This window comes from Bombina bombina, chromosome 6 (genome assembly GCF_027579735.1).
Source record: "Bombina bombina isolate aBomBom1 chromosome 6, aBomBom1.pri, whole genome shotgun sequence".
Lineage (NCBI taxonomy): Eukaryota > Metazoa > Chordata > Amphibia > Anura > Bombinatoridae > Bombina > Bombina bombina.
Genome location: NC_069504.1, coordinates 389,420,145 through 389,447,911, shown reverse-complemented (window position 1 = coordinate 389,447,911; position 27,767 = coordinate 389,420,145). Strand labels below are relative to the sequence as shown.

The 27,767-nt window shown below is 42.1% G+C and overlaps 1 protein-coding gene across 2 annotated transcripts in view; it reads left to right on the top strand.

Annotated features, from left to right (window-relative positions):
* Window positions 1-21,872, top strand: part of GRPEL2 (GrpE like 2, mitochondrial) — a 75,720-nt gene extending 53,848 nt beyond the window's left edge. For both annotated transcript variants that reach the window (XM_053717106.1, XM_053717105.1), the window contains exon 4: window positions 18,807-21,872. In XM_053717106.1, the coding sequence (XP_053573081.1) occupies window positions 18,807-19,129 (323 nt within the window). In that variant the 3' untranslated portion in view covers window positions 19,130-21,872. The remainder of the gene's footprint in view (window positions 1-18,806) is intronic.
* Window positions 21,873-27,767: the final 5,895 nt, after the last annotated feature.

The following is a 27,767-nucleotide window of genomic DNA, read 5'->3' as shown; positions in this document are numbered from 1 at the left end:
TAGGGGTAATATCAGGTCCCAGACAATCTTGCCAGTGGTTCCCATATGTTCTGGGCAACCTGGAGGGTCAAGGTGGCTATCCTTTCCCTCATACACCCGGAAGGCCTGAGTATACCCAGTCTCGCTCTCACAGAGCTTATACACCTTTACCCCATACCTGGAGCGCTTGGAAGGAATATACTGCTTGAATCCCAGCCTTCCCTTATACTTCATCAGGGATTCATCAACGCATATATTCCTTCCAGGTGTATAAGCCTCTGCAAACCTGGCAGAAAAGTGGGTAATCAGGGGGCGTATTTTATACAGCCTGTCAAATTGGGGATGCTCCCTAGGGGGGCACAGGCTGTTGTCGCTGAAGTGCATGAAATGAAGAATCATTTCATATCTCTGCCTCGACATACTCTGGGAGAAAATGGGGGTAGAGCAGATGGGGCTACTGCTCCAGTAGGAGCGAACGGAGGGTTTCTTTATGATGCCCATCAGCATAGTCAATGCCCAGAATTTTTTAAATTCTGGCACATTGATGGGGGCCCATTGCTGCTTTGCCAAATATGTTTCAGGCTTTGCAGCACGGTACTGATGGGCATATAAATTAGTTTGGGCGACAATGTTCCCCAATACATCATCACCCAGAAACACCTCCAGAAACTGTTGGGGGCTAAAACCTGCCACATCTATATTTATGCCAGCATTTGCTGTGAAGGGTGGGATATCTGGCCTCTGGAGATGAGGCGTTACCCACTCTTCAGCGGCAATGGCAGCAACACGCCTCCTTCTAGCAGGGGGGCTAGCAGGGGGGCTGGCAGGGGGGCTAGCAGCCACAGATACATCACTATCAGTTGAGACTGCATCTAATGATGTATCTGAGCATATGGCAGGGTCAAAATTGGGGTCTGAGTCAGACATAGAGGCATCTGACTCTGACGCAAGGATGGCATACGCCTCCTCAACACTATATCTTTTCTGTGACATTTTTGTATCTGTCACAGAAAACCAAAATTAATTAATTAACTAAATGGCCTTGGGGTTTTTTTTAAAAAAAGTACAGCTATGCTAATGCCAGTGATTTATAGCGATCACTGGCAAGCTAGGGGTTAAATACTCTTTAAATTAAATTAACTAAATGGCCTTTGGGTTTTTTTTAAAAAAAGTACAGCTATGCTAATGCCAGTGATTTATAGCGATCACTGGCAAGCTAGGGGTTAAATACTCTTTAAATTAAATTAACTAAATGGCCTTTGGGTTTTTTTTAAAAAAAGTACAGCTATGCTAATGCCAGTGATTTATAGCGATCACTGGCAAGCTAGGGGTTAAATACTCTTTAAATTAAATTAACTAAATGGCCTTTGGTTTTTTTTTTTAAAAAGTACAGCTATGCTAATGCCAGTGATTTATAGCGATCACTGGCAAGCTAGGGGTTAAATACTCTTTAAATCAAATTAAATTAGCTAAATGGCTCTGAAAGGAGCGTTTAGGTTTTTAAAAAATTACAACAACAAAAATTAACCCCTAAAAAAATGCACAGACAGCAAAAATGTAGAGCTATGCTAATGCCAGTGATTTATAGCGATCACTGGCAAGCTAGGGGTTAAATACTCTTTAAATTAAATTAAATTAGCTAAATGGCTCTGAAAGGAGCCTTTGGTTTTTTTAAAAATTACAACAACACAAATTAACCCCTAAAAAAATTCACAGACAGCAAAAAAGTACAGCTATGCTAATGCCAGTGATGTATAGCGATCACTGGCAAGCTAGGGGTTAAATAGTCTTTAAATTAAATTAAATTAGCTAAATGGCTCTGAAAGGAGCCTTTGAGTTTTTTAAAAAAAATACAACAACAAAAATTAACCCCTAAAAAAATGCACAGACAGCAAAAAAAAGTGCAGCTGTGCTACTGCCAGTGATTTATAGTGATCACTGGCAAGCTAGGGGTTAATGGCTCTGAAAAGAGCCTTTGGATTTTAAATTTTTTAACAAATAAAAGAAATAAATCTCTCTCTGCTAAAATACAGGTCTCTCTCTTTCTCCAACAAAATGGCAAGTGAGGAGAGGGAGGGAGATCCACACTGATCAGAGTCAATATTTACAAATATTGACATGATCAGACAAATGGGGTATTTTATTATTATTTATTTTTTTTTCTAAGAAGGCTCAGATTGGGTGACCCTAGCTTGCCCCTATGGTGAGACAGGCTAGGGACACCCCCAGATGCCCCATGATGCACCGGGCATCACCATTTTGGAAGCCTCATGGGGGAGGGGGGGGGCGCTATATGTGGGGCTTTTTTATTTTAAATTTTATTTATTTATTCCCATTTTTAAGTTTATTTATACACTAACTAAGTGCCTCGACCCACCGAGGCACTTAGCACACTAGCAGAGCATCGGAAGCGTGTCCGATCGCTTCCGATGCTCTGCTGCACTGCCGGGCTCCACGTGGAGCAAAACCGGAAGTGATCACTCAAGGGGGAGTGATCGCTCCGGTCCCGGCACTCCGTAACAGCACTGCAGGGATGCCCAGACATCGAGGCATCCCTGCAGTACTGTAATAGTGCCTGGAAGCGATCTTGATCGCTTCCAGCACTCACTTTAGCCGAGGACGTGCAGGGTACGTCGTCAGGCGTTAACTGCCTTTTTTTTTCAGACGTACCCTGCACGTCCTCGGTCACTAAGGGGTTAAAAAACCTTTTGTGTCATTTGTTATTCCGTTTTTGGTATTAAGGGTTAATCATCCATTTGCAAGTGGGTGCAATGCTCTGCTAACTTATTACATACACTGTAAAAATTTTGTTAGTGTAACTGCATTTTTTCACTGTTATTTCAAAATTTGGGAAAATTTGTGTTTCTTAAAGGCGCAGTAACGTTTTTTTATATTGCTTGTAAACTTGTTTTAAAGTGTTTTCCAAGCTTGCTAGTCTCATTGCTAGTCTGTTTAAACATGTCTGACACAGAGGAACCTACTTGTTCATTATGTTTGAAAGCCATGGTGGAGCCCCATAGGAGAATGTGTACTAAATGTATTGATTTCACCTTAAACAGTAAAGATCAGTCTTTATCTATAAAAGAATTATCACCAGAGGGTTCTGTCGAGGGGGAAGTTATGCTGACTAACTCTCCCCACGTGTCAGACCCTTCGCCTCCTGCTCAGGGGACGCACGCTAATATGGCGCCAATTACATCAGGGACGCCCATAGCGATTACCTTGCAGGACATGCAATCATGAATAATACCCTGTCAGAGGTATTATCTAGATTGCCTGAATTAAGAGGCAAGCGCGATGGCTCTGGGGTTAGGAGAGATACAGAGCGCGCAAATGCTGTTAGAGCCATGTCTGATACTGCGTCACAGTATGCAGAACATGAGGACGGAGAGCTTCAGTCTGTGGGTGACATCTCTGACTCGGGGAAACCTGATTCAGAGATTTGTAATTTTAAATTTAAGCTTGAGAACCTCCGTGTATTGCTTGGGGAGGTATTAGCTGCTCTGAATGACTGTAACACAGTTGCAATTCCAGAGAAATTGTGTAGGCTGGATAGATACTATGCGGTGCCGGTGTGTACTGACGTTTTTCCTATACCTAAAAGGTTTACAGAAATTATTAGCAAGGAGTGGGATAGACCCGGTGTGCCCTTTTCCCCACCTCCTATATTTAGAAAAATGTTTCCAATAGACGCCACTACACGGGACTTATGGCAGACGGTCCCTAAGGTGGAGGGAGCAGTTTCTACTTTAGCAAAGCGTACCACTATTCCGGTTGAGGACAGTTGTGCTTTTTCAGATCCAATGGATAAAAAATTGGAGGGTTACCTTAAGAAAATGTTTATTCAACAAGGTTTTATTTTACAGCCCCTTGCATGCATTGCGCCTGTCACTGCTGCGGCGGCATTCTGGTTTGAGGCCCTGGAAGAGGCCATCCAGACGGCTCCATTGAATGAAATTATTGACAAGCTTAGAACGCTTAAGCTAGCTAACTCATTTGTTTCTGATGCCATTGTTCATTTGACTAAACTAACGGCTAAGAATTCCGGATTCGCCATCCAGGCGCGTAGGGCGCTATGGCTTAAATCCTGGTCAGCTGACGTGACTTCAAAGTCTAAATTACTCAACATTCCTTTTAAGGTGCAGACCTTATTCGGGCCTGGCTTGAAGGAAATTATTGCTGACATTACTGGAGGCAAGGGTCATACCCTTCCTCAGGACAGGGCCAAATCAAAGGCCAAACAGTCTAATTTTCGTGCCTTTCGAAATTTCAAGGCAGGAGCAGCATCAACTTCTGCTTCAAAACAAGAGGGAACTGTTGCTCATTCCAGACAGGCCTGGAAACCTAACCAGTCCTGGAACAAGGGCTAGCAGGCCAGGAAGCCTGCTGCTGCCCCCAAGACAGCATGAAGGAACGGCCCCCTATCCGGAAACGGATCTAGTGGGGGGCAGACTTTCTCTCTTCGCCCAGGCGTGGGCAAGAGATGTTCAGGATCCCTGGGCGTTGGAGATCATATCTCAGGGATATCTTCTGGACTTCAAAGCTTCTCCTCCACAAGGGAGATTTCATCTTTCAAGGTTATCATCAAACCAGATAAATAAAGAGGCATTCCTAAGCTGTGTGCAAGACCTCCTAGTAATGGGAGTGATCCATCCAGTTTCGCGGACGGAACAAGGACAGGGATTTTATTCAAATCTGTTTGTGGTTCCCAAGAAAGAGGGAACCTTCAGACCAATCTTGGATCTAAAGATCTTAAACAAATTCCTCAGAGTTCCATCAATCAAAATGGAAACTATTCGGACCATCCTACCCATGATCCAAGAGGGTCAGTACATGACCACAGTGGACTTAAAGGATGCCTACCTTCACATACCGATTCACAAAGATCATCATCGGTTCCTAAGGTTTGCCTTTCTAGACGGGCATTACCAATTTGTAGCTCTTCCCTTCGGGTTGGCCACTGCCCCGAGAATTTTTACAAAGGTTCTGGGCTCACTTCTGGCGGTTCTAAGACCGCGAGGCATAGTGGTGGCTCCGTATCTAGACGACATCCTGATACAGGCGTCAAGCTTTCAAATTGCCAAGTCTCATACAGAGATAGTTCTGGCATTTCTGAGGTCGCATGGGTGGAAAGTGAACGTGGAAAAGAGTTCTCTATCACCACTCACAAGAGTCTCCTTCCTAGGGACTCTTATAGATTCTGTAGAGATGAAAATTTACCTGACGGAGTCCAGGTTATCAAAACTTCTAAATGCTTGCCGTGTCCTTCATTCCATTCCATGCCCGTCAGTGGCTCAGTGCATGGAAGTAATCGGCTTAATGGTAGCGGCAATGGACATAGTGCCATTTGCGCGCCTGCATCTCAGACCGCTGCAATTATGCATGCTAAGTCAGTGGAATGGGGATTACTCAGATTTGTCCCCTCTACTAAATCTGGATCAAGAGACCAGAGATTCTCTTCTCTGGTGGCTTTCTCGGGTCCATCTGTCCAAGGGTATGACCTTTCACAGGCCAGATTGGACAATTGTAACAACAGATGCCAGCCTTCTAGGTTGGGGCGCAGTCTGGAACTCCCTGAAGGCTCAGGGATCGTGGACTCAGGAGGAGAAACTCCTCCCAATAAATATTCTGGAGTTAAGAGCAATATTCAATGCTCTTCTAGCTTGACCTCAGTTAGCAACACTGAGGTTCATCAGATTTCAGTCGGACAACATCACGACTGTGGCTTACATCAACCATCAAGGGGGAACCAGGAGTTCCCTAGCGATGTTAGAAGTCTCAAAGATAATTCGCTGGGCAGAGTCTCACTCTTGCCACCTGTCATGATCCACATCCCAGGCGTAGAGAACTGGGAGGCGGATTTTCTAAGTCGTCAGACTTTTCATCCGGGGGAGTGGGAACTCCATCCGGAGGTGTTTGCTCAACTGGTCCATCGTTGGGGCTTACCAGAACTGGATCTTATGGCGTCTCGCAAGAATGCAAAGCTTCCTTGTTACAGATCCAGGTCCAGGGACCCGGGAGCAACGCTGATAGATGCTCTAGCAGCTCCTTGGTTCTTCAACCTGGCCTATGTGTTTCCACCGTTTCCTCTGCTCCCTCGACTGATTGCCAAAATCAAACAGGAGAGAGCATCAGTGATTCTGATAGCGCCTGCTTGGCCAGGACCTGGTATGCAGACCTAGTGGACATGTCATCTCTTCCACCATGGACTCTGCCTCTGAGGCAGGACCTTCTAATACAAGGTCCTTTCAATCATCCAAATCTACTTTCTCTGAGACTGACTGCATGGAGATTGAACGCTTGATTCTATCAAGGCGTGGCTTCTCCGAGTCAGTCATTGATACCTTAATACAGGCTCGGAAGCCTGTCACCAGGAAAGTCTACCATAAGATATGGCGTAAATATCTTTATTGGTGTGAATCCAAGAGTTACTCATGGAGTAAGGTTAGGATTCCTAGGATATTGTCCTTTCTCCAAGAGGGTTTGGACAAAGGCTTATCAGCTAGTTCTTTAAAAGGACAGATCTCTGCTCTGTCTATTCTTTTGCACAAGCGTCTGGCAGAAGTTCCAGACGTCCAGGCATTTTGTCAGGCTTTGGTTAGGATTAAGCCTGTGTTTAAAACTGTTGCTCCCCCGTGGAGCTTAAACTTGGTTCTTAAGGTTCTTCAAGGAGTTCCGTTTGAACCCCTTCATTCCATTGATATTAAACTTTTATCTTGGAAAGTTCTGTTTTTGATGGCTATTTCCTCGGCTCGAAGAGTCTCTGAGTTATCTGCCTTACATTGTGATTCTCCTTATCTGATTTTTCATTCAGACAAGGTAGTTCTGCGTACCAAACCTGGGTTTTTACCTAAGGTGGTTTCTAACAGGAATATCAATCAAGAGATTGTTGTTCCATCATTGTGTCCTAATCCTTCTTCAAAGAAGGAACGTCTTTTGCATAATCTGGACGTAGTCCGTGCCTTGAAGTTTTATTTACAGGCTACTAAAGATTTTCGTCAAACATCTGCCCCGTTTGTCGTTTACTCTGGACAGAGGAGAGGTCAAAAAGCTTCGGCAACCTCTTTCTCCTTTTGGCTTCGGAGCATAATACGCTTAGCCTATGAGACTGCTGGACAGCAGCCCCCTGAAAGGATTACAGCTCATTCTACTTGAGCTGTGGCTTCCACCTGGGCCTTTAAAAATGAGGCCTCTGTTGAACAGATTTGCAAGGCTGCGACTTGGTCTTCGCTTCACACCTTTTCAAAATTTTACAAATTTGACACTTTTGCTTCTTCGGAGGCTGTTTTTGGGAGAAAGGTTCTACAGGCAGTGGTTCCTTCCGTTTAAGTTCCTGCCTTGTCCCTCCCATCATCCGTGTACTTAAGCTTTGGTATTGGTATGCCACAAGTAATGGATGATCCGTGGACTGGATACACTTAACAAGAGAAAACATAATTTATGCTTACCTGATAAATTTATTTCTCTTGTAGTGTATCCAGTCCACGGCCCGCCCTGTCCTTTTAAGGCAGGTCTAAATTTTAATTAAACTACAGTCACCACTGCACCCTATGGTTTCTCCTTTCTCGTCTTGTTTCGGTCGAATGACTGGATATGGCAGTGAGGGGAGGAGCTATATAGCAGCTCTGCTGTGGGTGATCCTCTTGCAACTTCCTGTTGGGAAGGAGAATATCCCACAAGTAATGGATGATCCGTGGACTGGATACACTACAAGAGAAATAAATTTATCAGGTAAGCATAAATTATGTTTTTTGCTCCTTTCGCAACTTCGGGAGTGGACCTGTCACAACCTCTGCTGCCGCAAAGCAAGATAACGCTTCCCAGCCCAAAGCAACTTGGAAACCCCTGCAGGGCTGGAATAAGGGTAAACAGGCCAAGAAGCCTGCTCCTGCTACCAGGACAGCATGAAGGGGTAGCCCCCGATCCGGGATCGGATCAAGTAGGGGGCAGACTTTCTCTCTTCGCTCAGGCTTGGGCAAGAGATGTTCCAGATCCCTGGGCATTAGAAATAGTTGCTCAGGGGTACCTTCTAGAATTCAAGGATTCTCCCCCAAGGGGAAGGTTCCACATTTCTTATTCGTCTTCAGACCAAATAAAGAAACAGGAGTTCTTACGCTGTGTAGAAGATCTGCTAAAGATGGGAGTGATACACCCAGTTCCAATTGTAGAACAAGGTCTGGGCTTTTACTCAAAGCCCAGGAGGGAATTTTCAGGCCAATCCTGGATCTAAAAATTCTAAACAAATTCCTCAAAGATGGAAACCATTCGGACAATCTTGCCGATGACCCAGGAGGGTCAATATATGACTACCGTGGATATAAAGGATGCGTATCTACATATACCTATCCACAAAGATCACCATCAGTTCCTAAGGTTCGCCTTCCTGGGCAAACACCTAGGGTCCCTTCTAGCGGTACTAAGACCGCGGGGCATTGCAGTAGCAACATATTAATTCAGGCATCGTCCTTTCACAGAGCCAAGGCTCATACGGACATCGTTCTGGCCTTTCTAAGGTCTCACGGGTGGAAGGTGAACGTAGAAATGAGTTCTCTGTTCCCGCTCACTAGGGTTCCTTTCCTGGGAACACTAATAGACTCGGTAGAAATGAAAATCTTTCTGACAGAGGTCAGGAAGTCAAAACTGCTGAATACTTGCCGAGTTCTTCATTCCATTCCTCGGCCTTCCGTGGCTCAGTGCATGGAAGTAATTGGTTTAATGGTTGCGGCAATGGGTGCCTTTTGCCCGAATTCATCTCAGACCACTACAGCTGTGCATGCTCAAACAGTGGAATGGAGATTACGCAGATTTGTCTCCTCAAGTACAAATGGACCAGAAAACCAGAGACTCTCTTCTCTGGTGGTTGTCTCAAGATCACCTGTCTCAGGGAATGAGTTTTCCGCAGACCGGAGTGGATCATTGCCACGACCGAGGCCAGTCTGTTAGGCTGGGGTGCAGTCTGGAACTCCCTGAAGGCTCAGGGACTATGGTCTCGGGAAGAATCTCTTCTTCCGATAAACATTTTGGAGTTGAGAGCGATATTCAATACACTCCAGGTGTGGCCTCAACTAGCGGAGGCCAAATTTATCAGATTTCAGTCGGACAACATCACGACTGTAGCGTACATCAATCATCAGGGAGGAACAAAAAGTTCCCTAGCGATGAAGGAAGTATCCAAGATCATCAAATGGGCGGAGGATCACTCCTGCCATCTTTCTGCAATTCACATCCCAGGGGTAGACAACTGGGAGGCGGATTTTCTAAGTCGTCAGACTTTCCATCCGGGGGAGTGGGAACTCCACGCGGAGGTTTTTGCTCAGCTATGGGGCATTCCAGAATTGGATCTGATGGCGTCCCGTCAGAACACCAAACTTCCCCTTACGGATCCAGTTCCGGGGATCCCAAGGCGGCATTGATGGATGCATTAATAGCGCCTTGGTCGTTCAGTCTAGCTTATGTCTTTCCACCGTTTCCTCTTCTCCTTCGGCTAGTAGCCAGAATCAAACAGGAGAAGGCTTCGGTAATTCTGATAGCGCCTGCGTGGCCACGCAGGACTTGGTATGCAGACCTAGTGGACATGTCATCGGTCCCACCATGGAAACTGCCATCGAGGCAGGATCTTCTAATTCAAGGTCCTTTCAAGCATCCAAATCTAGTGTTCTCTGAATCAGTTATAGACACTCTGATAGAGGCCAGAAAGCCTGTCACCAGGAAAATTTACCATAAGATATGGCGGAAATATCTTTGTTGGTGTGAATCCAAGGGTTACTCGTGGAGTAAGATTAGGATTCCAAGGATATGGTCTTTTCTCCAAGAAGGATTGGAGAAGGGTCTGTCAACTAGTTCCTTAAAGGGACAGATATCTGCTCTGTCTATTCTGTTACATAAGCGTCTGGCTGCTGTACCAGACGTTCAGGTGTTTGCACAGGCCCTAGTCAGAATCAAGCCTGTTTACTAGCCTGTGGCTCCTCTATGGAGTCTAAATTAAGTTCTTTCAGTTCTTCAAGGGGTCCCGTTTGAACCTTTGCATTCCATAGATATTAAGTTTTTATCTTGGAAAGTTTTGTTTTTAGTAGCCATTTCTTCTGCTCGAAGAGTTTCTGAATTGTCTGCTTTGCAGTGTAATTCACCCTATCTGGTGTTCCATGCAGATAAGGTTGTTTTGCGCACCTAACCTGGTTTCCTTCCAAAAGTGGTTTCTAATAAGAATATTAACCAGGAAATCATTGTTCCTTCTCTGTGTCCTAATCCAGTTTCTAAGAAGGACCGACTTTTACACAATCTTGACGTGGTTCATGCTTTAAAATTCTATTTAAAAGCAACTAAAGATTTCAGACAAACATCATTCTTGTTTGTTGTCTATTCTGGTAAGAGGAGAGGTCAGAAAGCTTCTGCTACCTCTCTTTCCTTTTGGCTGAAAAGCATCATCCGTTTGGCTTATGAGACTGCGGGACAGCAGCCTCCTGAACGAATTACAGCTCATTCCACTAGAGCTGTGGCTTCCACATGGGCTTTCAAGAATGAGGCTTCTGTTGAACAGATTTGTAAGGCAACGACTTGGTCTTACTGCATACATTTGCCAAATTTTACAAATTCGATACTTTTGCTTCTTCGGAGGCTATTTTTGGGAGAAAGGTTTTGCAATCAGTGGTGCCTTCCGTTTAGGTTACCTGACTTGTTCCCTCCCTTCATCTGTGTCCTATTGCTTTGGTATTGGTATTCCACAAGTAAGGATGAATCCGTGGACTGAATACACCAAGTAAGAGAAAACAGAATTTATGCTTACCTGATAAATTACTTTCTCTTACGGTGTATTCAGTCCACGGCCCGCCCTGACATTTAAGTCAGGTTCAAATTTAATTTATAATAACTACAGTCACCACTGCACCCTATGGTTCTCCTTTTTCTCCTAACCGTCGGTCGAATGACTGGGGGGGCGGAGCCTGAGGGGAGCTATATGGACAGCTTTGCTGTGTGCTCTCTTTGCCACTTCCTGTAGGGATTGAGAATATCCCACAAGTAAGGATGAATCCGTGGACTGAATACACCGTAAGAGAAAGTAATTTATCAGGTAACCATAAATTCTGTTTTTTCTCCTGAAAGTAGATCCGGCTTCCACTCTGCGCAGAGAGTATCTGTAGTTTTGGATGAAGAAAAATGGTGCCAATGCAATCCTTTGCAATCCTTGGTCACTATGTATTCCTTTTGTTGGGCAAAGTTAGATTCCTGTAGGCAGTAGGACCATCAACGCGTTTCACCACTTGCTGTGGCTTTCTCAAGAATATTGGGGTCACATTTGGACTCTGTCACTCGTTCTTGATACTACATATTAATAGGTGACATTACACTTATGTCTAAACAATACACATTGTCTGATCAGATATCTCTCAATGATAAGATTTTTCATTTTACGTACTACATTCCAGGCAGTTGTTTTTAACATGTCATAACGCTACTAGGCAACGCCCTGCAACGATTCCCATTTTAGTTCAATTTTTATTATTTTTTTGCACACTATCACACTTGCAAGAATAATAAGTATTTACTTATTCATACACATATTACATTTATGTGTTATTTTCTTTGAATGGTTGTCTACAATTTTAGCACTATTGACTGAGGTTTACAGAAACCATGACTACAGTTACCATGGCGATTTGTATACACTCACACATATGATCGGCCAGCGTGTTATATAACTATGGCGATCTGAATACACTTGCACATTTGGTCTGTCAGTTCTTCTCACTAATTGAGGTGTACTCACATATTGGCACTAAGTCTGTGTCTGTTTAGAATACATTAAGTATAATTGTATTTGTTTGCATTTAATTTTGTACTTTAAGTATTATTGCCAAAAACCGGAACTGAGGTATCACAATTTCCGGTTGCGGCTTACACTGTGGAGCGCAAATTGCGTTCCACGCTCGAAAATTTTGGCGCACTTTCAGGAGGGCACTAGGTTTGTGTTGGATACTCACACACTATAAAAGGTTTGATTTTTGTCTGTTTTATATGCTGATGAAGGGGTTGTGAACCCCGAAAACGTTCCTCAATAAAAGGTTTTTGTGGAAGTCCTGCGAGTGCATATATATATATATATATATATATATATATATATATATATATATATATATATATATATATATATATATATATATATATAGTAGCCGTGTTAGTCCAGAGATTTAGATATCAAAATAACAAGAGTATTGCATTGAGCAATGATACTTTTTTTTTTTTTATTGGACTAACTATACATTTATAAGTTGACAAGCTTTCGGAAGAGTTCCTTCCTTTATCAAGTCTAAAGCAATACTCAGGAAGGAAGGAACTCTTCCGAAAGCTTGTCAACTTATAAATGTATAGTTAGTCCAATAAAAAAAAAAGTATCATTGCTCAATGCAATACTCTTGTTATTTTGAGATATATATATATATATATATATATATATATATATATATATATATATATATATATATATATATATATATATATATACACACACATACATACACACACACACACACACTGGCGAGTAAAAGTTAGTGAGTGGGTGTCTAAAAAAAAAAATATATATATATACTTAGACTGTAACTTCTGAGAGGGTGAACCGGAGCGGAGAGAGATTGGAGAGGAAAAGTGAAAGTGTAGAAAAAGATAGTTTTAAGAAAGTGTGTGGGGGGGGGGAGAGTGAAGAGAGAGTGTAAAGAGAAGATATGGCCTTAGAGAGAAGGGAGGGGGTAAAAAAGAGAGATTGAAGAGAGGAGGGAGGGGAGAAAGATAGATGAGATGATAGTTGAAAAATAATTTTGAACTCACAGTAATGTCAACACTGCTTTCTCTCAGTTCAACAAATTCCACTTTCTGTCCAGCTGTTGTCTTCCCCAGAACCCTAGTTGATGTTGCTAACTGTTATGCACTTATTTTTGTTAAGTAATGCTACATACCGTAATAAATTAATTCACGGTATAAAACAAAGATATTAAAAAAAATTACTGCACAATAAGGTGTTTCGCATTGGCTAAACAAATGCAAAGACGGGGGTTACTGGGTCTGGTGTGGGCAGGGTAGTGGGTGTGATCAAAAGTGGCAAGTAACATTTTGGGCTAGCTAGTAGCTTAGGGCCTGAAATTTTGAGCCCTGATAGATACACACATACATGGCTGAAAATTTCCACTACTCCCAGATGAGTAAAAAAAAATTACAGTGGACGAAAAGAAAATTTGGCTTTTTCTCCAACATAGGTGTGTCCGGTCCACGGCGTCATCCTTACTTGTGGGATATTCTCTTCCCCAACAGGAAATGGCAAAGAGCCCAGCAAAGCTGGTCACATGATCCCTCCTAGGCTCCGCCTTCCCCAGTCATTCTCTTTGCCGTTGTACAGGCAACATCTCCACGGAGATGGCTTAGAGTTTTTTGGTGTTTAAATGTAGTTTTTATTCTTCAATCAAGAGTTTGTTATTTTAAAATAGTGCTGGTATGTACTATTTACTCTGAAACAGGAAAGAGATGAAGATTTCTGTTTGTAAGAGGAAAATGATTTTAGCAACCGTTACTAAAATCGATGGCTGTTTCCACACAGGACTGTTGAGAGGAATTAACTTCAGTTGGGGGATACAGTGAGCAGACTTTTGCTGCTTGAGGTATGACACATTTCTAACAAGACTCGGTAATGCTGGAAGCTGTCATTTTCCCTATGGGAACCGGTAAGCCATTTTCTTAGTTTAAGTAAAAGAATAAAGGGCTTCATTAGGGCTTAAAAAACTGGTAGACATTTTTCTGGGCTAAAACGATTACTTTACTAAGTATATTTGGCAGATTATTACTTTTAATAGTTGTTAAATCTTGGGGATTGTTTTAATAAAAACGGCAGGCACTGTATTGGACACCTTTTTCACTGGGGGCCTTTTCTAGTCATAGACAGAGCCTCATTTTCGCGCCTCAAATGCGCAGTTGTTTTTGGAAAGCATGGCATGCAGATGCATGTGTGAGGAGCTAAGAACCACTGAAAAAGCTTATAGAAGGCATCATTTGGTATCGTATTCCCCTCTGGGCTTGGTTGGTCGGTTTTATTGTAAAACGTTTTTTGTGCTTTGTTCACAAGTTTAAGCCTGTTTAACATGTCTGAACCATCAGATAACGATGTTCTATATGTATGAAAGCCAATGTGTCTCCCCATTTAAATATATGTGATATATTTGTGTCATAATGTCCACACAAAGTAGGGATAATAATGCCATAGATATGATATTGCCCAAGATGATTTCTCTAATGAGGGGAGTAAGCATGGTACTGCATCATCCCCTTCTGTGTCTACACCAGTTTTGCCCACACAAGAGGCCCCTAGTACATCTAGTGCGCCAATACTTATACCATACAACAATTAATGGCTGTAATGGATAATTCTATTGCATGCATTTTTTCCAAAATGCCTACTTATCAGAGAAAGCGTGATTGCTCTGTTTTAAACACTGAAGAGCAAGAGGACGCTGATGATATCTGTTCTGACATACCCTCACACCTATCTGAAGGGGCCAGGAGGGAGGTTTTGTCTGAGGGAGAAATTTCAGATTCAGGGAAAATTTCTCAACAAGCAGAACCTGATATTGTAACTTTTAAATTTAAATTTCAACATCTCCACGCACTACTTAAGGAGGTATTATCTACTCTGGATGATTGTGACAATTTGGTCATTCCAGAGAAATTAGGTAAGATGGACAAGTTCCTAGAGGTTCCGGTGCCCCCCGATGTTTTTCCTATACCCAAGCGGGTGGCGGACATAGTAAATAAGGAGTGGGAAAGGCCCGGCATACCTTTTGTCCTCCCCCTATATTTAAGAAATTGGTTCCTATAGTCGACCCCAGAAAGGACTTATAGCATACAGTCCCCAAGGTCGAGGGGGCGGTTTCTACTCTAAACAAACGCACTTCTATTCCTATAGAAGATAGTTGTGCTTTCAAGATCCTATGGATTAAAGGTTAGAGGGTTTGCTTAAAAAGATGTTTGTTCAGCAAGGTTACCTTCTACAACCAATTTCATGCATTGTTCCTGTCATACAGCTGCGTGTTTCTGGTTCGAAGAACTAGAAAAGTCGCTCAATAAAGAATCTTCGTACGAGGAGGTTTTGGACAGAGTTCAAGCTCTTAAATTGGCTAACTCTTTTTTATTTTAGATGCCGCTTTGCAATTAGCTAGATTAGCGGCGAATAATTCAGGGTTTGCTATCGTGGCGCGCAGAGCGCTTTTGCTTAACATCCCTTTCAAGGGTAAAACACTGTTTGGCCCTGACTTGAAAGAGATTATTTCAGACATCACTGGGGGAAAGGGCCACGCCCTTCCTCTGGATAGGTCTTTTAAGGCTAAAAAGAAGCCAAATTTTCGTCCCTTTCGCAGAAACGGACCAGCCTCAAATTCTACACCCTCTAAGCAAGAGGGTAATACTTCTCAAACCAAGCCAGCCTGGAGGCCGATGCAAGGCTGGAACAAGGGTAAGCAGGCCAAGTCACCTGCCACTGCTACCAAAACAGCATGAAGTGTTGGCCCCCGATCTGGGAAGGATCTGGTGGGGGGCAGACTTTCTCTCTTTGCTCAGGCTGGGGCAAGAGATGTTCAGGATCCTTGGGCGCTAGAAATAGTTTCTCAAGGTTATCTCCTGGAATTCAGGGAACTACCCCCAAGGGGAAGGTTCCACGGGTCTCAATTATCTTCGAACAGGCATTCTTACACTGTGTAGAAGACCTGTTAAGCATGGGAGTGATTCATCCTGTTCCATTAGGAGAACAAGGGATGGGTTTTTACTCCAACCTGTTCATAATTCCCAAAAAAGAGGGAACATTCAGACCTATTTTAGATCTCAAGATTCTAAACAAGTTTCTAAGGGTTTCATCATTCAAAATGGAAACCATTCGAACGATCCTTCCTACCATCCAGGAAGGTCAATTCATGACCACGGTGGACTTAAAGGATGCGTACCTACGTATTCCTATCCACAAGGAACATTTTCGGTTCCTAAGGTTCGCCTTTCTGGACAAGCATTACCTGTGGCACTTCCATTCGGATTAGCCACTGCTCCAAGGATTTTCACAAGGGTACTAGGGTCCCTTCTAGCGGTGCTAAGACCAAGGGGCATTGCAGTAGTACCTTACTTGGACGACATCCTGATTCAAGTGTCGTCTCTGTCAAAAGCAAGGGCTCATACGGACATTGTCCTAGCCTTTCTCAGATCTCACAGGTGGAAAGTGAACATAGAAAAAAGTTCTCTGTCCCCGTCAACAAGAGTTCCCTTCTTGGGAACAATAATAGTTTCCTTAGAAATGAAGGTTTTTCTGACAGAGGCCAGAAAATCAAAGCTTCTAAGCTCTTGTCAGGTACTTCATTCTGTTCTTCTTCCTTCCATAGCGCAGTCCATGGAAGTAATAGGTTTGATGGTTGCGGCAATGGACATAGTTCCTTTTGCACGAATTCATCTAAGACCATTGCTGCTCAGACAGTGGAATGGGGATTATACAGACTTGTCTCCGACGATACAAGTAGATCAAATAACCAGAGATTCACTCCGTTGGTGGCTGACCCTGGACAACCTGTCACAGGGAATGAGCTTCCGCAGACCAGAATAGGTCATTGTCACGACCGACGCCAGTCTGGTGGGCTGGGGCGCGGTCTGGGAACCCCTGAAAACTCAGGGTCTATGGTTTCGGGAAGACTCTCTTCTCCCGATAAACATAATGGAACTGAGAGCGATATTCAATGCTCTCAAGGCTTGGCCTCGACTAGCAAAGGCCAAATTCATAAGGTTTCAATCAGACATCATGACGACTGTTACATATATCAACCATCAGGGGGTAACAAGGAGTTCCCTGGCGATGGAGGAGCATCCGGGGGAGTGGGAACTCCATCTGGAAATCTTTGCCCAAATAACTCAATTATGGGGCATTCCAGACATGGTTCTGATGGCCTCTCGTCGGAACTTCATGGTCCCTTGTTACGGGTCCAAATCCAGGGATCCCAAGGCGACTCTATTGGATACAATAGTAGCACCTTGGATCTTCAACCTAGCTTATGTATTCCCACCGTTTCCTCTCATTCCCAGGCTGGTAGCCAGGATCAATCTGGAGAGGGCTTCGGTGACCTTGATAGTTCCTGTGTGGCCACGCAGGACTTGGTATGCAGACCTGGTGAATGTGTCATCGGCTCCACCATGGAAGCTACCTTTGAGACAGGACCTTCTTATTCAGGGTCCATTCGAACATCCGAATCTGGTTTTCCTCCAACTGACTGCTTGGAGTTTGAACGCTTGATTTTATCAAAGCGTGGGTTTTCAGATTCTGTAATAGATACTCTTATTCAGGCTAGAAAGCCTGTAACTAGAAAAATTTACCATAATATATGGAAAAAATATATCTGTTGGTGTGAATCTAAAGGATTCCCATGGAACAAGATAAAAATTCCTAAGATTCTTTCCTTTCTACAAGAAGGTTTGTAGAAAGGATTTTCTGCGAGTTCTCTGAAGGGACAGATCTCTGCTTTATCTGTTTTACTTCACAAAAGGCTGGCAGCTGTGCCAGACGTTTAAGCGTTTGTTCAGGCTCTGGTTAGAATCAAGCCTGTTTACAGACCTTTGACTCTTCCCTGGAGTCTTAATCTAGTTCTTTCAGTTCTTCAAGGGGTTCCGTTTGAACCCTTACATTCCGCTAGAAGAGTTTCTGAGTTATCTGCTCTGCAGTGTTCTCCGCCCTATCTGGTCCATGCAGATAAGGTGGTTTTACGTACTGAGCCTGGTTTTCTTCCGAAGGTTGTTTCCAACAAAAATATTAACCAGGAGATAGTTGTACCTTCTTTGTGTCCGAATCCAGTTTCATAGAAGGAACGTTTGTTACACGTTTGTCCGTGCTCTAAAATTCTATTTAGAGGCTACAAAGGATTTCAGACAAACATCTTCCTTGTTTGTTGTTTATTCTGGTAAAAGGAGAGGTCAAAAAGCAACTTCTACCTCTCTATCTTTTTGGCTTAAAAGCATCATCAGATTGGCCTATGAGACTGCCGGACGGCAGCCTCCTGAAAGAATCACAGCTCATTCCACTAGGGCCGTGGCTTCCACATGGGCCTTTAAGAACGAGGCTTCTGTTGATCAGATATGTAAGGCAGCGACTTGGTCTTCACTGCACACTTTTACCAAATTTTACAAATTTGATACTTTTGCTTCTTCTGAGGCTATTTTTGGGAGAAAGGTTTTGCAAACCGTGGTGCCTTCCATCTAGGTGACCTGATTTGCTCCCTCCCATCATCCGTGTCCTAAAGCTTTGGTATTGGTTCCCACAAGTAAGGATGACGCCGTGGACCGGACACACCTATGTTGGAGAAAACAGAATTTATGTTTACCTGATAAATTACTTTCTCCAACGGTGTGTCCGGTCCACGGCCCGCCCTGGTTTTTTAATCAGGTCTGATGATTTATTTTCTTTGACTACAGTCACCACGGTATCATATGATTTCTCCTATGCAAATATTCCTCCTTTACGTCGGTCGAATGACTGGGGAAGGCGGAGCCTAGGAGGGATCATGTGACCAGCTTTGCTGGGCTCTTTGCCATTTCCTGTTGGGGAAGAGAATATCCCACAAGTAAGGATGACGCCGTGGACCGGACACACCGTTGGAGAAAGTAATTTATCAGGTAAACATAAATTCTGTTTTTTCTATATTTAACATTGAGTAGACTAGTAACATTTCCCCTCTGGACTAGTAGCTTTTGTCCCCTGAATAGTAAACTATAGTGATTTATTACGTAGTCTAACAAGAAGGTAAAATATTTTTATGTTCTTCTTTTAACAGGCATTCAGAGCTTTTGCCGGGATCTTGTGGAAGTGGCAGACATTCTAGAGAAAGCAGTTGAGCAGGCAGCCGAAGGAGGTGTGAAGGACATCCTGTACCAAGTGGATGGAAAGCTGCAAGATGTATTTATGAAGCATGGACTACAGAAAATGACACCAGTTGGGGGTGAATATGACCCTTATGCCCATGAAATTGTCAGCCATGTGCCTATTGAGGGAATAAAGCCAGGCACTGTGGCGACTGTACGACAGGTTGGTTACAAACTTCACGGGCGTACAATTCGTCATGCCCATGTTGGAGTAGCTGTGGAGACAAACAAATGACATACGTGATGACTGACTCACATCTCCCTATTGCCCTGATATAGTGATTTTTATTTATTATAATATGCATAGTTTTCTTAGCTTTATCCTACCCATCCCTTTTTTTTTCTTTTAGTTTTACTGCATGATAATGAACACGCCTCCTTTTTTGAGGAGCCTTTGGTAAGCCACATGTGAGGGCTAAATATTGTACAACACAATGAGGAACTTGCCAATCCTGCTTGCATGGTGCTGGAATAGCTTCTCCCTAGGATCAAAGTGTAATTAATCATTATTTATTATGTTTTTGTTTGTATATATTTTAATTATTATTTATTTGTGTAATTCTTTAATATTTTTAGAAAAGGGATAGTAAACATTTATTTTATTACAAACTATAAAGATAACTTCTTTAATTAAAGATGGTCAAAAACATATCTGTTCTACAATGAAAGAACAGTTGACTTTCCTTTGAACTTAATGTCATATCTAGATGTGTCCCGTAAGCCCTTGTACAGTGAAAGCTATCACTGAAGCAGTAAAAACTTTTTGTAGAATCATTTTGCTAAAACATTTGTATTTCAATAATGTTTTTTTATTTGAAACTGAAATACACTTCTGTGCATATCTTATCTTTATTGAAGCCAAGTGGGGACTTTTATGTGATATTTAGGTTGTCAAGTCTTCATTCTGGACTTCCAATTCTAAAAAATAGAAAACCCCATAACTTTCAAACTTTAATTACAAGAATATGGGGCAACATTAATAATGACAGCACAAAGGCTTTTACTACCATGTTAAAGGGAACACTTAACCCAATTTTTTTTCTTTTGTGATTCAGAGAGAGAGCATGCAATTTTAAACTTTCTAATTTACTCCTATTATCAATTTCTCTTTGTTCTCTTGCTAACTTTATTTGAAAAAGAAGGCTTCTAAGCTATTTTTTGGTTTAGGACCATGGACAGCACTTGTTTATTGGTGGATGAATTTATCCACCAATCAGCAAAAATAACCCAGGTTGTTCACCAAAAATGGGCCGGCATCTAAACTTACATTCTTGCATTTCAAATAAAGAGAATGAAGACAATTTGATAATAGGAGTAAATTAGAAAGTTGCTTAAAATTGCATGCTCTATCTGAATCACGAATGAAAAAAATTTGGGTTCAGTATTCCTTTAAACATTTTATATCACAATGTCATACTGTTTACTGTCTCTTTAAAATGATGATAAAGTTTGCTTGAGGGAGTGTCAGACCAGCATAACTTGTCCAGTATTTTGCAAAATTCACAGTGCAACGTTACATTTTCCAAGTATTTAAAGCAATAAAGACCCTAGACCTCTCCAGTGCAAATATGTCTACTAGTTTTCTTTTTTTTCCCTGGCATAAAGAAACTGAATTCTGTCTAGTAATGCACAGATACATTTGGGCCTCCATTCCTCAAACTGTCAACTGTCTGTTTGGGCTCCATCAGTTCAGTGCACAAGAACCATCATCCAAAGTTATCAAAATGCTGTTCAAGCCATTTTCTTGTGTACTTTGAAGCTCACTTATTTTCAACAAGTGTCACAGACCTTATCCTATCTTTACCATGAAAATGTAATATGTCAAAGGTATCGATAGTAGATGAAACTAGCATCCAATTTAGCAAACAAAAAGTATAAAACAATTACAAGAACCAACAATATAGTTAAGTAATAAAAGTAAAGCAAGCAACTATAAGTATAGTGTATTATCTGATTGTTGGTCTTCGAGTTCAACTTGAAGACCACACACAATAATATTTTTGGGTGGGAATTCTATTTATTGACTGCTCTGTAAATTGGGGAGCCATATTTTAAATGTTCCAGAATGTTGTTTCTTTAGTCTTCCACTTTATCTTTGTGTTTCAAAATGTAATTATTTGTTTATTATTATTAATTTATAATAAATGTTTAGAGGCTGTTGTGGTCACGAACGACCTTGAGGGTAACAGTTGATATTACATACTGTTCTGTCATATCCCACTTGCCCATTGACCTGTAGGTTAAAAAAAAAGTTTTATTCTACATGAAAAAGCAAAGAATCTAAATTGTATTTTTTTTTTTATTTTGTCCAGCCATGCAATTACCTGTACAGTTTTGTATAGTGTCATGTTTGCAAAAATGTGTAGTGAATCAACAAGTAAAAAAATTGTCGGCTTAATATCATTTTTTATGTTTTATTGTTTTGTTTTCATTGTGTTTTTAAATAATGCTCATCAAAAATGCAATTTTAAAAATGAGTGTGTTCCTTGATTTTGTTACAGCACTTTCCTGGCCTGCATACTGTGGTACCTACTTATCCAATTAACAGACCCTGCTGTATCTAATCTAGACATACGTTTGCTGGGTAAAGGTTGGTTGGGTACAGCATTGGCATTCACTATGACCTATAAGGCACTATATATACATTTCAGAGATTTCTCATTTGAGTACCTCTTTAATACATTTATTTTATTGTTCATTTTGTAAAAAAAAAAAAAGATTTATTTTCTTAATTTTTAATTGGCTCATCTCTATTATTTACCTTGCCAGGGTTTGATTAATGACTACAATGGGTGGGTTTAATAAAAAGTGTTTACATTTAATTTTTTTTTTTTTACATTTTGTTATTTAGCAATTGTTCTTATTCAACTACAAAATACTTAAAACTGCCAAAATATTTTGTTATAGGGACCTAAAACTCAACCAAAACTAAATCCACAAGAATAGAAAATAAAAACAGTTCATTATTTTACCTGTGATTTTTTTGTAATTTTTCTTTTGTATATTGTGCAATTTGCTCTGCTTTCAGATAGTTTTCATTGTAGTTCACTAACCATGCTCACACTACACAGTGATTGATTAGATCACTACTCAGGCTCATTTGCATCTGGCTGTTTTTGATCACAACAAAGGATACACAGTAAATATACAAGGTTTCAAGAGGTGTCCCGGTTTTCTGAAATAACAAGACCCCCCTATATTTTGTTACCTAGATAATAAACATTGCAAGTTATTTTTAAGAATATTTGTGTGAATATTGTTTGTGTTTAAATACTTTGAAGTTCCCTATAAAATGTTTAATTATGCATAATTACAAAAAATGCAATGTTCATTTGAGTGGTTTTACATTAAACACTAAATACATTTCATGCACACACCCCTAATTATGGCTGCCAACATTTTTATAAACTAGGTTACACTGCAGGTATCTGAAGGAGGGATGTTTAATCCACAATGAAAGGGACAGTGTACTGTAAAATTGTTTTCTCCTGTTAAGTGTAGTCAGTCCACGGGTCATCATTACTTATGGGATATTAACTCCTCCCCAACAGGAAGTGCAAGAGGATCACCCAAGCAGAGCTGCTATATAGCTCCTCCCCTCTACGTCACACCCAGTCATTCTCTTGCACCCAACTAATAGATAGGATGTGTGAGAGGACTGTGGTGATTAAACTTAGTTTTTTATATCTTCAATCAAAAGTTTGTTATTTTAAACGGCACCGGAGTGTGTTGTTTCCTTCTCAGGCAGAATTTGAAGAAGAATCTACCTGAGTTTTTGTATATGATTTTAGCGGACGTAACTAAGATCCGTTTGCTGTTCTCGGCCATTCTGAGGAGTAAGGTAACTTCAGATCAGGGGACAGCGGGCAGGTTCACCTGCAAAGAGGTATGTTGCAGTATATTATTTTCTAAGGAATGGAATTGACTGAGAAAATACTGCTAATACCGATATAATGTAAGTACAGCCTTAAATGCAGTAGTAGCAACTGGTATCAGGCTGATATGTATATATGTTTACACTTAAGTATTTCTGGGGAATGGCACTTCACTGGGAAAATACTGTATGCATATAATTTTTAGCCTAACTTGCAGTGTGAGCGACTAGCAGCAGGCTTTTTAATGACATTTCATATATTAGATTTTAAACGTTTACTGGCATGTTAAATCGTTTAATTATCTGAGGTACTTGGTGAAAATTGTTTTGGGCTTTATTTTCCACATGGCTGTCGTTTGTTTTAAATTAAAACAGTTTACTGAGCTTCCCTCACTGTTGTAGTGTGAGTGGGAGGGGCCTATTTTGGCGCTTTTACTACGCATCAGAAATTCAGTCACAGTCTGTCTTTTTCTCCCTGCATGATCCAGGACGTCTCCACAGAGCTCAGGGGTCTTCAAAACTAGTTTTGAGGGAGGTAATCACTCACAGCAGACCTGTGAGACTGTGCTTGACTGTGATAAAAACGCTTATATTTTCAATTGTTATACGTTTTTTTCTGATATTAAGGGTTAATCATCCATTGCTAATGAGTGCAATCCTTTGCTAAATTTGGTTTCTATAACTAATCCGGTTCATTGTTATTCAACTGTGACAGTTTTTGTGTGCTTCTTAAAGGCACAGTAACGTTTTTACATATTGCTTGTAAATTTAGTTGAAAAGTATTTCCAAGCTTGCTAGTCTAATTGCTAGTTTGTTTAAACATGTCTGACACAGAGGAATCTCTTTGTGCAATATGTTCAAAAGCCAAGGTGGAGCCCAATAGAAATTTATGTACTAATTGCATTGATACTACTTTAAATAAAAGTCAATCTGTACATGTTAAGCAACATTCACCAGACAACGAGGGGGAAGTTATGCCGACTAACTTGCCTCACGTGTCAGTACCTGCATCTCCCGCTCAGGAGGTGCGTGATATTGTAACGCCAAGTACATCAGGGCGGCCATTACAAATCACTCTACAAGACATGGCTAATGTTATGACTGAAGTTTTGTCTAAATTGCCAGAACTTAGAGGTAAACGAGATCACTCTGGGATGAGAACAGAGTATACTGATAATGCTAGGGCCATGTCTGATACTGCGTCACAATTGGCAGAGCATGAGGACGGAGAGCTTCATTCTGCGGGTGACGGATCTGATCCAAATAAACTGGATTCAGACATTTCAAATTTTAAGTTTAAGCTGGAAAACCTCCGTGTATTGCTAGGGGAGGTGTTAGCGGCTCTGAATGATTGTAACACAGTTGCAATCCCAGAGAAAATGTGTAGGTTGGATAAATATTTTGCGGTACCGACGAGTACTGACGTTTTTCCTATACCTAAGAGACTTACTGAAATTATTACTAAGGAGTGGGATAGACCCGGTGTGCCTTTCTCACCCCCTCCTATATTCAGAAAAATGTTTCCAATAGACGCCACCACACGGGACTTATGGCAAACGGTCCCTAAGGTGGAGGGAGCAGTTTCTACTTTAGCTAAGCGTACCACTATCCCGGTGGAGGATAGCTGTGCCTTTTCAGATCCAATGGATAAAAAGTTAGAGGGTTACCTTAAGAAAATGTTTGTTCAACAAGGTTTTATATTACAACCCCTTGCATGCATTGCGCCTGTCACGGCTGCGGCAGCATTTTGGTTTGAGTCTCTGGAAGAGACCCTTGACTCAGCTCCATTAGATGAGATTACACACAAGCTTAAAACCCTTAAGCTAGCTAATTCATTTATTTCTGATGCCGTAGTACACTTAACTAAATTTACGGCTAAGAATTCCGAATTCGCCATTCAGGCGCGCAGAGCGCTGTGGCTAAAATCCTGGTCAGCTGATGTAACTTCTAAATCGAAATTACTTAACATACCTTTCAAGGGGCAGACTTTATTCGGGCCCGGTTTGAAAGAAATTATCGCTGATATTACGGGAGGTAAAGGCCATGCCCTGCCTCAAGACAGAGCCAAACCCAGGGCTAGACAGTCTAATTTTCGTGCCTTTCGTAACTTCAAGGCAGGAGCAGCTTCAACTTCCTCTGCTCCAAAACAGGAAGGAGCTGTTGCTCGCTACAGACAGGGCTGGAAACCTAACCAGGCCTGGAACAAGGGCAAGCAGGCCAGAAAACCTGCTGCTGCCCCTAAGACAGCATGAAGTGAGGGCCCCCGATCCGGAAACGGATCTAGTGGGGGGCAGACTCTCTCTCTTCGCCCAGGCTTGGGCAAGAGATGTCCAGGATCCCTGGGCGTTGGAGATCATATCTCAGGGATATCTTCTGGACTTCAAAGCTTCTCCTCCACAAGGGAGATTTCACCTTTCAAGGTTGTCAACAAACCAGATAAAGAAAGAGGCGTTTCTACGCTGTGTACAAGACCTTTTACTAATGGGAGTGATCCACCCAGTTCCGCGGTCGGAACACGGACAAGGGTTTTACTCAAATCTGTTTGTGGTTCCCAAAAAAGAGGGAACCTTCAGACCAATATTGGATTTAAAGATCCTAAACAAATTCCTAAGAGTTCCATCATTCAAGATGGAAACTATTCGGACAATCTTACCCATTATCCAAAGAGGTCAGTACATGACCACAGTGGATTTAAAGGATGCTTACCTTCACATACCGATTCACAGAGAGCATTACCGGTATCTAAGGTTTGCCTTCCTAGACAGGCATTACCAGTTTGTAGCTCTTCCCTTCGGGTTGGCTACGGCTCCAAGAATCTTTACAAAGGTTCTGGGCTCTCTTCTGGCGGTACTAAGGCCGCGAGGAATTTCGGTAGCTCCGTACCTAGACGACATTCTGATACAAGCGTCAAGCTTTCAAACTGCCAAGTCTCATACAGAGTTAGTACTGGCATTTCTAAGGTCGCATGGGTGGAAAGTAAACGAGGACAAGAGTTCTCTCTTACCACTCACAAGAGTTCCCTTCTTGGGGACTCTTATAGATTCTGTAGAAATGAAAATTTACCTGACAGAGGACAGGTTAACAAAGCTTCTAAATGCTTGCCGTGCCCTTCATTCCATTCAACACCCGTCAGTGGCTCAATGCATGGAGGTAATCGGCTTAATGGTAGCGGCAATGGACATAGTTCCTTTTGCACGCCTGCACCTCAGACCGCTGCAATTGTGCATGCTAAGTCAGTGGAATGGGGATTACTCAGATTTGTCCCCTACGCTGAATCTGGATCAAGAGACCAGAGATTCTCTTCTATGGTGGCTTTCTCGGCCACATCTGTCCAGGGGGATGCCCTTCAGCAGGCCAGACTGGACAATTGTAACTACAGACGCCAGCCTACTAGGTTGGGGCGCTGTCTGGAATTCCCTGAAGGCTCAGGGATCATGGACTCAAGAGGAGAGTCTCCTTCCAATAAACATTCTGGAATTGAGAGCAGTTCTCAATGCCCTTCTGGCTTGGCCTCAGTTAGCAACCCTGAGGTTCATCAGATTTCAGTCGGACAACATCACGACTGTGGCTTACATCAACCATCAGGGGGGGACAAGAAGTTCCTTAGCGATGATGGAAGTATCAAAGATAATTCGCTTGGCAGAGTCTCACTCTTGCCACCTATCAGCGATCCACATCCCAGGAGTGGAGAACTGGGAGGCGGATTTCCTAAGTCGCCAGACTTTTCATCCGGGGGAGTGGGAACTTCATCCGGAGGTCTTTGCCCAAATACTTCGACGTTGGGGCAAACCAGATATGGATCTCATGGCGTCTCGCCGGAACGCCAAGCTTTCTCGTTACGGGTCCAGGTCCAGGGACCCGGGAGCGGTCCTGATAGATGCCTTGACAGCACCTTGGACCTTCAGGATGGCTTATGTGTTTCCACCCTTCCCGATGCTTCCTCGTTTGATTGCCAGGATCAAACAGGAGAAAGCATCAGTGATTCTAATAGCGCCTGCGTGGCCACGCAGGACCTGGTATGCAGATCTAGTGGACATGTCATCCTGTCCACCTTGGTCTCTGCCTCTGAGACAGGACCTTCTAATTCAGGGTCCTTTCAAACATCAAAATCTAATTTCTCTGAAGCTGACTGCATGGAAATTGAACGCTTAATTTTATCAAAGCGTGGATTTTCGGAGCCAGTAATTGATACCTTAATACAGGCTAGGAAACCTGTTACCAGGAAGATTTACCATAAGATATGGCGTAAATACTTACACTGGTGCGAATCCAAGGGTTTCTCATGGAGTAAGGTTAGGATTCCCAGGATATTGTCTTTTCTACAAGAAGGTTTAGAAAAGGGTTTATCTGCAAGTTCTTTAAAGGGACAGATCTCAGCTCTGTCCATCCTTCTACACAAACGTCTGTCAGAAGTTCCAGACGTTCAGGCTTTTTGTCAGGCTTTGGCTAGAATTAAGCCTGTGTTTAAGACTGTAGCTCCACCGTGGAGCTTAAACTTAGTTCTTAACGTTTTACAGGGTGTTCCGTTTGAACCCCTTCATTCCATTGATATCAAGCTGTTATCTTGGAAAGTTCTGTTTTTAATGGCTATTTCCTCGGCTCGTAGAGTCTCTGAGTTATCAGCCTTACATTGTGATTCTCCGTATCTGATTTTTCATTCAGATAAGGTAGTTCTGCGTACTAAACCTGGGTTCTTACCTAAGGTAGTCACTAACAAGAATATCAATCAAGAGATTGTTGTTCCATCATTGTGTCCTAACCCTTCTTCAAAGAAGGAACGACTTCTGCACAATCTAGATGTAGTCCGTGCCCTGAAATTTTATTTACAGGCAACTAAAGATTTTCGCCAAACCTCTTCCCTGTTTGTCGTTTATTCTGGACAGAGGAGAGGTCAAAAAGCATCTGCTACCTCTCTATCCTTTTGGCTTCGTAGCATAATACGCTTGGCCTATGAGACTGCTGGACAGCAACCTCCTGAAAGGATTACAGCTCATTCTAC